General features: G+C 36.1%; 2 protein-coding genes across 2 annotated transcripts; both read left to right on the plus strand.

Moving 5' to 3' along the window:
* The first annotated feature begins 4,464 nt into the window (after positions 1 to 4,464).
* LOC104115615 (dicarboxylate transporter 2.1, chloroplastic) lies at positions 4,465 to 9,314 on the plus strand. Its single transcript, XM_009626291.4, has 4 exons — positions 4,465 to 5,737; positions 6,872 to 7,185; positions 8,275 to 8,723; positions 9,023 to 9,314. The coding sequence occupies exons 1-4, from the start codon at positions 4,859 to 4,861 to the stop codon at positions 9,136 to 9,138; spliced, it is 1,758 nt and encodes a 585-aa protein (XP_009624586.1). The 5' UTR covers positions 4,465 to 4,858; the 3' UTR covers positions 9,139 to 9,314.
* A 3,041-nt stretch (positions 9,315 to 12,355) lies between these two features.
* LOC138900695 (uncharacterized) lies at positions 12,356 to 13,102 on the plus strand. The gene has a single exon (XM_070188028.1). It carries the CDS (start codon positions 12,356 to 12,358, stop codon positions 13,100 to 13,102), a length of 747 nt encoding a protein of 248 aa, XP_070044129.1.
* Positions 13,103 to 14,385: the final 1,283 nt, after the last annotated feature.

Raw genomic sequence — 14,385 nt, forward strand, 5'->3', positions numbered from 1 at the left:
TATAATTATCATTTAATCTTGTTTAACTATAAATTGTTCGATATTTTATTTGAACAATTTTAATTTTCTACTCAAATACTAATAGTTTCCTCTTCTTCGGATTTTTTGCATAATATTTGAAAATTATACTCAACAATTATAACAAAATAATAATAATAATAATAATATAATTAAAAATCTAAAGAGAGAGAGAGAGTTTTATCTTTAATAATTAAAGACAATGCCAAAATCACAATAAGACATCTTTTTTTTATTGAGCTAGCTAAATAGGGTTAACATTTATTATTTTCAGGAACTTATATTTGTTTTTTATTTGATCACTCAAACATATTGTTTAGTAATACTTATGTAATTTTTAATGATTATTTTTATTAATATGGGTACACGCGCAAAGCACATACCCTAAAGCTAGTATTAGTATATATATATATATATATATATATATATATATATCATGTTGTGGCAAATTGGTAAAATAGTTGGTCGAGGTAGATGATCGGGTTCATGTTAACGTGATTGCTATACATGGGTGTTAAAACTGAATCGGAAAACAGTACCAAATCGAAAAGTCAAATCAAAATGATTAAAAAATCCGATTAGATTTGATTTGATTTGACTTGATATTGAGTAAAAAAGTCTGAACCAAACCGACATATAAATATATAATTTTTTACATATACTTCTAAGACTTTATATAGAATTTTGTTTAAAAGATGTGTAGAAATATTTGAGTTCCTCTCATGGGATGTAATATTTAATAGAACTATAAAATGCATTCACTTTTATTTGCTTTAAATAATAGATTGTATCACTTTCTTATTAAGTGTTATTGAAATACGTCAATCATCTCTTTGTTCTTTCATATTCATATGTCAAAAAATTTTATATCTTTTTCGAATGTGAAGTGGTATTTCGATAATCTAAAATTACATAGAACATATCATTATTTAGGTGTCATATTGATTTTTATGTTTAATAAAAATTATTATTAGATGACTAAGAAAATAAACTATATATTATGTGTTACTAAAAATAATTCTCCCATAAGAATACTTTAATAGATCATGTGTTGGCTAATGTTTTTAATTTTTAGTAAACATATATTCACTTATCAAAATTTTATCTATAACTTTAACAAAGCAATATTGGAATAATATTCATGTAATAAAAAATCCGAAAAATTCGATAAAATTGAACCAATCCAAACCGATATAATTGTTTGGTTTGGTTTTGATAAAACCCGAACCAACCCGATCCATGTACACCCCTGCTGCTATATATGTGTCTCGCAATTCATTAAAAAAAAGTATAGTAGAATAGTCATAGTTTGACGCGGAACCGCATGTAAAATGAAATGTCAATATTAGCATTCATTGAGAAAATAAACTCAGACTTCCACAAAAAGAAAAAGGAAAAAGATAGAAATAAACTAAAAATAGTAGAGGTAACTCAGGATTCTTGTTTATGGTTCTCCCAACCAATGAAATCTTTTCGTAACCTCAAATGATGAATTAGTAATTGGCGGAGCTGGTTTGGCGTCAGTGTTATTAGATTGACATATAAGTACTATTTCATATTATAGCGTACCTTATTTCAATTTGCTTTTCCAGTTGTGCTTAACATAGTTGTACACAGCATACGTACTAGAGACACTTGAGTTCTGTGCGAAAGCGAGAATTTGTTTTAGTGAAAAAGTCACGGAAAATAAAAAAAAATTAAAAAGTTGGCACAAAAAAAAAAATTAAATCGTAATAGTTCCAGCAATAAACTTTATATAATATAAACAAAGGACAGAGAATAAATAGTCTCTGAATCTCTCCATTCTTAATTTAAAGGCCAGTTTCGAGTTTGAGAATGAAAAAAATTCTGAAATTTTTGATTCGATTTTGTCGGATTACAAAAAGAAGAGAGAAAATCATAAGGGTAAAGAACTATGAATAGACTTGTCTTTTAGGGGTAAAGAACTATCAACTATATTTGGTTCAATCATACTTGTCTTGTCTTGGCACATCGCAACTTAGGATGGTAGAGAACTTTAGATAGACTTTGGATAAGTACTCAACTTCTCGAAACAAGTCCATAGGGGAATTTATGACTTTTCTGATATATAAAATGTGACATTCACAAATTCGACTATGAAGGATTTCATGATATCTAAAAGTTTACAAATTTGACTAGGTACATCCCTACTCAACATTGGATGAAGCTGAATTTGGGATAAACACGTTAGTTCTGAATTCGGATTATTATTTCAAAATAGAAATGAACAAATTCATGATAAAATGATCGAACATCACAAACCAAGGACAGAAAAATGGTGTAATCTGGCTAGGAAAAAACGCACAATGTCAGATAAGTGTGACTGCGTCAGTGTCATGCTTTTTTAATACTAGAATCATATACAGTTAAACTTCTCTATAACAGTCATCATCTATAACAAGTTCTTTTTGAAACCAATTTTTCATATTATATTATAGTATATGTTCTCTATAACAGTATTTCGCTATAACAAAAAAAAAATATTCGGAACAAATAAAACTGTTATTGATAAGGTCGGCTGTATTGCTCATCCAATATTTGTATTTGTTTTTCCTCTTAACCTTATTTATTTATTTATGTTTGGTTATCAATTTCAAGGAAAATACTTAATAAAACTCTAGGGCCCGAGTAATGAAATTGAGCAAAATTCATTTGTAGCCACTCGGCCAGAACTTATATCACCCGATAGCCACAAAATGATCCCATACAAGTCATAGTCTAAAAACAATAATAAGGGCTGTTTTTCTTTCTGCTCCTCCGGTCCCTCACCGCATATTACTGGAAATCAAAGGTGGAAAATCAAAGCTGAAATCTTCTGTAATTATTTTCAACTCATTGTAAGAGAACCGAGTTAGCATAATTCCCGGTAAGATTGGCTCTAAATCCAGAAAACCCCCAGCCTTGCTGGACTCATATCTCCTCTTTTTGATAAGGACAAAGCAGGTACTGATACTTAAAATTATCCCAAAGAAAGTTACAAGAGTAGATCCTATTATCACTCCGAGAGGTCTTGATTTTTCTCTTCCAGAAACGATTGGAGGTTGATTCTGTGCCTTTGCGGAATTCTATGCCTTTGAGGAATTCTGCACCTTAAGAAATACTATCTTTTTCCCCTCAAGGCGTGATGTGAAATTGCAGAGAAAAAACCAGGTATTAACTTAAACCCTGCATAGCTAGTGAACTTAGTTTAATTCATAAATAATTTTTTTTTAAAATATATACTAAATAGACTATATAAAATATATACAAAATAGACTGTCACTATATAAAAAATATACAAAATAGACTGACTATACAAATAATATACTAAATATACTGTCACTATACAAAATATATACAAAATAGACTATCACTATACAAAAAATATACAAAATAGACTGTCACTATACAAATAATATACAAAATAGACTGTCAATATATAAAAAATATATAAAATAGATATTTCGGGCTATTAGATATAATATATTTGGACCGAAGGGTCTTTTCGTATAAGTAAAAAAAAAATATGTGCTATTAAAATTTAGAAGGGCTATAGAGGGTAATTTTCTCGATGAAATTTGTACTGCAACATTAGTAACCAGGCTTAAAGAAGTTGAAAGGCCCAAAGTAGTTGGTGGCCACTATCTTCTTTGGTATTTGGGGTAAATGAAAGGGCAATAGGCCAATACTCATTTCGAAATCACATGCAATACCAATAATAATTCCTCATTTGTTTGTTTCATCTTGCACAACTGGAAAATGTAGCTATTTGAGATTTTCTTTCCATTCTATTGTCGAATGAGAAAACAGCTCTAGAGGAACGCATATGGACGTTCAAAACAATGTAAACTGCACAGAGGTGATAAACATAAAGTGTATACGATCTCTACATTAACAATAGTGCATTTCCTATTTTTTTTGGTGGTAGCAACCAGTGGCATTGCCACATAGAACGATGGGTGTTTAGTTGAGCACCCTTAATCGAAAGATTATATTGAATATATAAAAAATTATACTATAAATAGGTTAAAATTTATACTTTTTATAAATAGATATTGAATTTTCAAATGGCATTTGCAAAATTCCTGTCTTTGGAATGGTTAACCCAACAAATTGTCATCAAAGCCGATAGTTCATTGGAAATATTAAGATGACCGAGTACTGCAACCATGCAAAGCTCATAAACAAATCCAGAGTGATGCTGTCCGGCCGATTTACTTCTTTTGACACGAGTAGAGATTTATTGGTGGCGATAAATACTCAAATGATGTGAGTGTTACAAGTGTATTTTTGTATAAGAGTATAAACCTCAGTGATTGGTCGTTTGTACTCAATTAATTTAAAGGAAAATTTGTGCCAAAAAAGAAGAAGATATGAAATGACATCAAAGTCACTGTTCTGAAAATGGCTTCATCGAACATAATATGCAAGTTAAAAAGTCGTTTTATCAGATTTGTAACATATACCGATCATCTATTCCAAGAGGGAAGTTCTCAACGTCTGTTGAGCACCAGAATTCCCCAAATAAGAAAAATTTGGTCTGACCTTGAATTCTTTTCTTTGAATTCCGATATTGTATAAGAATTCTTGCAAATTTGTCCCTTGTAATTTACTTTTGGTCATAATAAGAAAAGAATAAAGAGGAAAAGAAAAAAGAAAAAGTAGGAGAAGTGTGGCCCCTTATTTCTCAAACGAACAAAACGATCACTCTCTATGTATGTGGTTATTGTAGTTTCCGCCACCCTCAATCAGCCAAATCCCTCTTCACTTTCACAGAAAATTCCCTCATTCTAATACAAACACACACACACACACTTTCTCTTTTCTCTTCACTCTAACAATGGAGAGTTTAGCACTTTACTCTCCATCTTCAGCCACTTCCGCCGCCGCTGCCGCCACCACTTCTTTCTCTCGTCTCTCCTTCCACCACCACCTCCGATCACGCCCCTCCTCCATTTCCACCGCCGCTCTCCGTCCAGTTTCCTCCCTCCGATCACCTCCATCTGGTCCAGGATTCAATCTTTCCGGCCCAAGATTCAATCTTTTTCATCCCAAACCTTTCATTTTCAATCCCCTTTCAAAACCCACTTCCAAAAACTCACCATCTCACAAACCCATCAATGCTTCCTCATCTCCTGACCCAGATAAGGTAGTTACTATAGATGCAAAGCCCAAACCCCAAGGAGCAAAGCTCATTCCTTTGATCATTTCTGTTTCAATTGGGCTTATTGTCCGTTTCTTTGTTCCAAAACCACCTGAAGTTTCACTTCAAGCATGGCAATTGCTTTCTATTTTCCTCTCTACCATTGCTGGTTTGGTCCTCAGCCCATTGCCAGTAGGGGCGTGGGCTTTTCTTGGGCTTACAACTTCAGTTCTCACCAAGACTCTAACTTTTACTGCTGCATTTAATGCATTCACTAATGAAGTCATTTGGTTAATTGTGATTTCATTCTTTTTCGCTCGCGGATTTGTCAAGACTGGTTTAGGGGATAGGATTGCCACGTATTTTGTTAAGTGGTTGGGGAAGAGTACACTTGGTTTGTCCTATGGATTGACACTGAGTGAGGCTTTGATTGCACCTGCAATGCCTAGTACTACTGCTAGAGCTGGTGGGGTATTTTTGCCTATTATTAAATCTCTCTCGCTGTCCGCTGGAAGTAAGCCTGGTGATCCCTCCTCCAGGAAGCTTGGTTCTTACTTGATCCAATCTCAATTTCAGGTTGCCTTTGCTTTTTGCCTGCTATACATATGTGTGTGTGTGTGTGTGTGTCACCGAACTAGGTGTATTTTAATGAATTTTATAGCATTGTGTGTGTCACCGAACTAGGTGTATTTTAATGAATTTTATAGCATACTCTGTGGATACACGAATTGGTACAGATCAAATTATCCTAATTATGGACGAATTCAATTTGTATACACCAATGGTGGAAAGATTTTTTGAGCTATCAGGTTCTTTAAAAGCCAACACAGTTAACTGTCTAAAGTAACATTGAGTTTGTAACCTCGAAATTAATTGTAACCTGGAAATTGAGGTTTTTAACCTACTACAATAGGTTAAATTATATTGATATTATAAAAAATCTTTACAATGTCAGTATGTATAGTTTAAATTTATTATGGAATAGATCTAAGCAGCTATGCTGGATGGAGATGTGTCTCATTTGTTGAGATTCAATGGTTTTCAAGAAAGAGTTGAGGAAATTTGCAATTTCTGATTCTAAGATAGCAACGGCTTTATGCCTGAGAGATCTTTGTCAGGGCACTTTGGTTTATCTTGAATTTGCAACTGAGACATTATGCATTTGATCTAGTATTACTATATATTCTGAGTATTGCATATGAAGTGATTCCAGTCCTTCCCTATTAGATGAGCAGTTTCCTTTTGTTGAATAAGCATATTTATATGAAATTGATTCTTTATAAGTCTAATAATAGTAGTTGTGTGCTTAAAATCAGTATTAAGTCTGGTTGAGACGTATCATGTATCTTTTCGAGCTCATTTAGCTATCGGATGTTAAATTGCTTTATATCACTATAAGTAAATGCTTTAACATCTGCACTCTTTGTGTTTCTTGGCAGTTATTTTATTTTATATCCGATGAAATTTGTATTGACAGTACTGAATTTTTTGTGTGCATGCATCTCATATTTAGCAGAAGAATATAATCATTTATGCCCTCCTCCCTCCCTTTGTTTTTTTGGCTGATTTAGCAACTCGGCTTAATATTTTGGTCTGGTAGATACGAATACTATATCTTATGCAGCATTAAAATTTCTGAAGATGTACTATTTTGCCACCACTCTAGATGTCCATCCACTTACAGATTGCTTTTTTTGTGGTGCATGACAGTCTGCAGGTAACTCTAGTGCTCTTTTTCTAACTGCTGCAGCTCAAAATCTACTCTGCCTCAAGCTAGCTGAGGAACTTGGGGTTGTAATCTCAAACCCATGGGTGTCTTGGTTCAAGGCTGCTAGTTTACCTGCATGTATCTCCCTTTTGGCTACTCCATTCATCTTGTACAAGCTTTTTCCTCCTGAAACCAAAGATACACCGGATGCCCCTGCTATGGCAGCTAAAAAACTGGACCTCATGGGTCCTGTGACCAAAAATGAATGGGTGATGATTGGCACAATGCTTCTTGCAGTATCTCTATGGGTTTTCGGGTAGGTATCATTTCTCAATTGATGTTGATACCTGTAACTTGCCGTGCTTTAACTCTTTGTGATTTTGATTTTAGGTAAAAGTTGATTATTAAGGGTAGAAAATAGTTGCAATTCCAGACAGAAAGAATGAGGCTGAAGAGAGGCAGTAGGGGGTCTGTAATTGTGGTTACCCCCTCTCTGTTTTTGCCGATGATTTCCTTTTTCCATTTTCATCTAACACAACACCAAAATACCATTCTCCTTGAAATCCTTCCTGTTACAGGACCATTTTGGATTTTCTCTAATCTGAGACTTCTGAGAATAGTCAGAAGCTTCTGAAGCGTGTACATATTACAGGATAGAAAGTTAAACGGGGAGAGACTTATCATAGACAGTACAGGGATAGAGTTCTTTTCCCAAAAAGACTGCTCCAAAGAATTATTGATAACGGAATTCTCAGTCTGACTTCAAAGTTGACTTCTTGCCTTGAGGCATTTAATGAAAGGTTTATTTGGAGAGCTGGTTGGGTGCACAGTACCAGCAGGCTTGGGCAGCAGCCATGCAATAGTATCACCAGTGTATAAAAGGCTCATTCCACATTAGAATATCCCCCACCCCACACACACATTCACCTTCTTTTTTCCTCCCTTTTTCTTGCTATGCTTCTATTAAGCAACATCTGCTTAAAAGGGGATGGAGTAAAAGACAATGGGAGAAGGGTCTTTTTTTTTGTTTTTAGCTGGGGGAGGGGGAATCCTTATTGATCCTTCTTCCCAATTGCTAGAAATATAAATGCATTGAATTAGCTTTACTTATCGGAAAAAAAAAAAGACAGAGAAAGGAAAAGAAACATATAGGTACTGACTACTGCTTTTCACCTCCATACAGTGACTTAATTGGAAGCACTTTTGCCAATTCTAAAGTTGGTTGTAAAATCTATTTCCATTTTACAGTGCAGAGAATATAGAGGAAAAAAAGATAGTTGTCTCTTGGGTTTCTACATGTTTATAATATGTCATCATTGGTTCTTATGACTTGCTTATGGGCTGTGTGTTCGTGTGGTCTTAATGTATTTAATTTCTAATACACCGACTTTTATATTGTTCTCAGTGACGCTCTTGGTATTGCGAGCGTTGTTGCCGCAATGCTCGGCTTATCAATTCTCTTGCTGTTGGGAGTGCTTGATTGGGATGACTGTTTAAGTGAAAAATCAGCATGGGATACTTTGGCTTGGTTTGCTGTCCTAGTTGGCATGGCTGGGCAGCTGACAAACCTTGGTATTGTTGGTTGGATGTCTAGTTGTGTAGCTAAATCCCTCCAAGCTTTATCATTGAGCTGGCCAGCTGCATTTGGTGTTCTTCAAGCGGCATACTTCTGTATCCACTACTTATTTGCAAGTCAAACTGGCCATGTTGGAGCACTATACTCTGCATTCCTTGCTATGCATTTGGCGTCTGGGGTGCCTGGTGTATTGGCAGCCCTGGCTTTAGCTTACAATACTAATCTATTTGGTGCTTTGACGCATTATAGCAGTGGTCAGGCTGCTGTCTACTTTGGAGGTATGTCTCTCCTCTTCTAGGTTCTTTAGTTGGTGCTTTGCATTCAACTAATTCTGCTTGGTTCTATCCTCTGGAGAAATGGCTTTTCTCAGAGAATCATCGTTAGTTACTTCTGGGGTGACAAGATGAAAATTATCCATTCACTTTCTGTTCGCTGATAAGAAAATGAGCAATAAAGATTGCAATTAATTGCTACGTCTATGACCAATAGCCACCTAACCCCCTTGCTTGGGATAGTCTTTGTTCTTTCGCTGTTTTGAGATCTTGGACTGACTATAATTTTGTTGCTTATATGACAGCTGGTTATGTAGATCTCCCGGATGTCTTCAAAATGGGATTCATAATGGCACTCGTCAATGCTACTATATGGGGAATCGTTGGGACATTTTGGTGGAAGTTCTTGGGTCTATACTGATTCTTAGTTTTTGGTGTAAGTAGATTTTTTCCCAGTTATACGTGCCCTATCTGTTGTGGCATTTTAGCAACGTCCTCGAAATTATTGACTCCAAGCTGAAGTACAATCTCAGCATTTCTCCATTGTAACATTCTTAAAACATGCGGATGAAAAAAGTTCTGTTTTTTTGGCGCTGAGTCAACATTTAGGAAGTATGAATCAAAATAATCTCTCTCTCGGGTGAATAATGAGTTACTAGTATCTCTTGCTACAGTACTACACTTTAGTTGCTTCATCTTCATATGCACAAGGTTAGAGTAACCTCCACTCACTATAAACGGTAACATTGGCAAACCCTCTCTTCTCTCAAGTGAACCCCAAATTTGGGTTACTGTTCCGGCAACGGCCTCCTCCGATCAATGGACCCAATGGTCCCCCGGACCCACCGCCTTTAATCCCCACCCAGATTCCGACAACATCTCTTATCCCAAATCAAAAATCCTTTACACCCCAACCCACAAACATTAGTGGAATTTCTTCTTCTAATCAAAATACCCCAAACCCTTGGACCCCTTTTTCTTTTTCAAATCAAAACCCCCAAATCACTTTGAACCCAGGAAATTTTGAAAGTACTACTGCTAATAAAGCTGCTAGCTCTCAAAGCAAAATCAATGGCGACAATTATTAGTAGGTGCCATAGGAATCAAAACCCCAAAACAAAGGAGCAGAATCTGACTCCCTCCCAGATCTTACGAGCTGACTAACGGCAAACCAGTGGTAAGTTTCACTGAGGAAAATGATATCTTGGCGCAGTCATGCAAATGGACTATAGTCGGTAAGTTTCTAAGATCCGTCCCTCGATCGACATTATTAGGAAGGAATTCGCGAAATTGTTTCCTGGGAAAAGATGCATAACCATTAGAGCTTATGACATGAAACATGTATTTATTGATTTTGATAACTTAGACACAATGCAGTAGCTACTAGAAATTTTATGAATTTGGATGGAAATTTTGTGATGAGTCTTGAGAAGTGGATCACAAAATTTAAACCGGAACCTAATACCACCAGAGTTTCGGTATGGATCACACTTCCTGGTCTCCCATGGCATTTCTGTGAGTGGGACGCAATATGTCGTATAGTTGATCCTATAGGTTTTCCTTTGGTTTTGGACAAGGCAACGACCACCAAAACAAGACCCACCATTGCAAAGCTTAGAATTGAAATTGACCTTGCAAGGCCAATTTTAAATGAGATTACTGTCGAGATCAGGAACTATGAGGGCAATATAGAAGAGTTTATTCAGAAAGTTGAATATGAATCACTACCTGCATTTTGCAAGCACTGTATGAGGCAAGGACATTCAGACAGAATGTATAGAATTTTACATCCAGAACTGAGATTTCAGAATGGCAGTGAGGATAATGAGCAAACCAAAAGGAATGATACTAATCAAAATGAAAATATGAGAGCAGACATGACAAATGAGCAAAGAAAAGAATAGGACAGGCCTCAGTCTGCTGGACAGACCAATGACAATTCACACGCTGTTGAAAACCCACGGGTAACAGACCAGGTAACAACAGCAGTGCTACCAATATTGACAAAGGAGCTGAAGATGGTTGTCATACTGTGAATGAAAGAAAGAATATAAACAATGCTAACAACAATCATGTTGTTATGACAATTCAAAAGGGAACATGATCAATGATGGACAAAGTACTGTGATTGTCACCCACAATAACAGTGAAGGTGAAGTGAATATGAAAGTGATCCAAGTTGCTACTTCTTTGATCCCGCAAGCTCATGCCAAACACACAATAAGGGACAAATACAACATTAACACAGATAATAAGAAGAAGTCAAAATTACTTACTATCAATAAGGCTGGTAAAAAGACATATCAGGGAAAGGAGGCAGAATACCCAGAGATTGAGTTGAGCAGTGATTTTGTCGATAATCAAAAGGACATCATGAATGCTTCACTAGTGAATATGAAGCTAGAGGAAACAAAGAAGATGAACAAGAAAGGGAGAAAGTTTAAAGAAAAAGTGACCATACCACGTGATGTTGTTCTGACAAGTGACATGGATCAAGAAAATCATAGCTTGGTTTATAGACCACTCTTTGGCCTTGACCCCAAACTTGCTGAGAAATATGCTAGCTAGAAGGATAGAGAAAGGGGGCTTGAATATCAACTGCTAGATGAGCCACCAAGAATCATTGATCCAGGAGAAATTAGCCAGATGGCCTTAGGTGGGAAAGCAAATGCTATCAGTGATCCCCAAGACCATGATATGAGTATGGAAATACCATCTGAAGATAAGAAAAACTCTTTATCCGATGATGATCATATGACAGGGAGGTATCAAAGTGTCGAATGCAATCATGTGACTACCACCCAAGTTCACCAAAAAATTATTCAATTCAACAATCTCTCTGCAAAAGGACTTGGTGATCAACTAGGTGAGATCAATTGGGCTCCTAACAGTAGGAATCTAGAAGAAATTTCAAAGACTCAGGGGGAACAAAACTAAAATGTTTCAAATGATTAGTTGTTTATCATGGAACATTAGGGGCATAGGGTCCCAAGGTGCTGCGGAAAGGCTCAAAACTATTAAAAACCAATACAACCTTCCTTTTATTTTCTTGCAGGAACTTATGGTGAGAGCAAGGAAGATTGAAAAGTATAAAAGGATACTTGGATACCAAGAATGTTTTCACAATTGTTCCAATAAGATATGGGTCTTTTGGTCTGCTGATTACAAGATCAATATCCTGGATGATAAAGAACATCAAGTTTTACTTCAAATTTCTCAAATTTATGGGAATATTTTATTTCACATTATCATTGTGTATACCAAGTGCGATGAAAACCAAAAAACTGTTCTACGGGATGAACTTAGAAGCACGTCCAATAACATTAACGGCCCTTGGGGAGTGGTTGGTGACTTCAATGTAGCTATTAGCTCAGAGGAGAAGCTAGGTGGTTTACCCTATAGAATTCAAGAAGGAATTGATTTCCTCTCCTGTCTAAATGATTGCAATTTACATGATGATGGATTTCATGGAACTGTTTTCACTTAGAGTGACGATAGCCTCCCCTCCCCCCCCCCCCCCAAACACAATTTGGAAGAGATTAGACAGATTAACATACAATGTTGAATGGTTTGATCTGTTTGGGGAGACCAAATTTACACATCTTTCTAGGATATGCTCTGATCATGCCACGTTGCTGATGGAATGTGGGAATTCTGATCCTACTTATACTAAATATTTTAATTTTTTTAATATATGGGTAGACCATGATGAATACTTGAATGTTATCCAACAATCGTGGGTTGAAGAGGTTCATGGGAATCCCTTTTATATCCTCCACCAGAAGACTAAAAGAGTATGCAGTGCTTTGAGCAGATGGTCAAAGGCTACTTTTGGTGATATTTATGAAGAACCAAAGAAGTTGGAAAAACTTATTAAGGAACTTGAAGAGGCATCTATTACCAACAATACTCAAGATATCAGGACCAAGTTGGCTAGAACTAAATCTGAATTCACCAGTTTCTTGATTCTACAGGAGAAAGTTCTAAGGCAAAAAGTTAGGGTCAAATGGTTAGATGAAGGAGATGCCAACACAGCTTACTTCCATGGAGTCATTAAGGATAGAAGAAGAAAGCTTTCCATCCTCAAAATAAAAAATGAGGAAGGTGAATGGATAAAGGGCATCAATGATGTGGCAAGTGCAGCTGTCCAGTTCTTCCAAAAGATGTTTCAAGCTGATATTGTTGTAGAAGACTCTCAAATTCTAAATGTAGTGAAGAAGGTGGTTACTGAAGCTGATAATGCTGCTCTGACAGCTATGCCTTCCCTCCAGGAGGTTAAAGATTGTGTATTCTCGATTGATCCTGACAGTGCACCAGGCCCTGATGGCTTGAGTGCTAAATTCTATCAAAGTGCATGGGAAGTGATTTCTTATGATATACATTAGGCAGTGGGTGCGTTCTTTAATGGTGCCACTCTACCTAGGTTCTTCTCCCACACTTGCCTGATAATGCTTCCTAAAGTGGACTCTCCATAAAATTTCTCACATATCAGACCAATCAATCTCTGTAATGTATCTAGTAAGATCATTGCAAAGATCATAAATGCTATACTCAGCCTCATTTTGCCCAGGATTATTTCTCTGAATCAGAGTGATTTTATCAAGGAAGGTTGATAAATGAGAATATCTTACTGATCCAAGAGATTGTTAATAACATTTTCAAGCCTAAAAAAGGTTTAAATCTTGTCATTAAGCTTGACATGGCTAAAGCTTATGATAGAGTGTGCTGGCCTTTCTTATGTTTCATGCTTAGACAACTTGGTTTTGCTGAAGTGTGGATAGACATGATCTACAGATTCATATCCAACAATTGGTACTCTCTTATTATCAATGGTAGCAGGCATGGATTCTTCAAGTCTGAAAGAGGACTCAGACAAGGAGATCCTCTTTTACCCTCACTTTTTATTCTATGTGCGGAGATGCTTTCCCTAATGCTCAATGAACTCCATAACAACAACAGATTCAGAGGGTATTATATGGTTCGCAATGGACCACAGATTTCTCATCTTTCCTTTGTTGATGACACAATTATTTTCTGTAGTGGTATTAAGCAAACTCTGAAACCGGTGCTAGCTTAGAATCATATGAGAAGATTAGTGGTCAAATGATCAATAAAGCCAAAAGTTATTATGCAATGGCACCTAAGACTGCTATAAGCACTATTACTAGAGTTGGCAGAATTCTTTGTATGAGACATGGTAATTTTCCTATAAAGTACCTAGGGTGTCCTATATATACTGGAAGGAAAACTCTTGCCACATTCTCAGATATGGTGAGCAAGGTCATTAACAAAATCAAAGGATGACATTTGAAATTCTTATCAACAGATGGAAGGGAAGTTCTCATCAAGCATGTTCTCCTGGCTCTGAATATCATCCTCCCAAAGAATCCTTTGAACTGATTGAGACATATTTGGCCAGATTATTTTTGGTCAGGGCATGCAAATAGGGAGAAACACCAGTGGGTGGCATGGAAGACTTTGTGTTTTCCTTTTGAGGAAAGAGGAACAGGATTCAGGAAATTAGAAGACATTTACAATGCCTTCAATGCCAAGCAGTGGTGAAAATTCAAAACCACCCAATCCCTTTGGGCTCAATTCATGAAAGCAAAGTATTGTAATGGGAGCAATCCAGTTTGTACAAACTGAATGAAAAGAAATTCCTATAGTT

This window comes from Nicotiana tomentosiformis, chromosome 1 (assembly GCF_000390325.3).
Source record: "Nicotiana tomentosiformis chromosome 1, ASM39032v3, whole genome shotgun sequence".
Lineage (NCBI taxonomy): Eukaryota > Viridiplantae > Streptophyta > Magnoliopsida > Solanales > Solanaceae > Nicotiana > Nicotiana tomentosiformis.

What these genes read in the sequence shown, in the direction of transcription:
- LOC138900695 (XM_070188028.1), top strand. Translation starts at nt 12,356, where the DNA reads ATGGAATGTGGGAATTCTGATCCTACTTATACTAAATATTTTAATTTT.
- LOC104115615 (XM_009626291.4), top strand. Translation starts at nt 4,859, where the DNA reads ATGGAGAGTTTAGCACTTTACTCTCCATCTTCAGCCACTTCCGCCGCC. An exon ending in TGATCCAATCTCAATTTCAG is followed by an intron (nt 5,738 to 6,871) that starts GTTGCCTTTGCT and finishes GGTGCATGACAG; the next exon opens with TCTGCAGGTAACTCTAGTGC. An exon ending in GTATCTCTATGGGTTTTCGG is followed by an intron (nt 7,186 to 8,274) that starts GTAGGTATCATT and finishes TATTGTTCTCAG; the next exon opens with TGACGCTCTTGGTATTGCGA.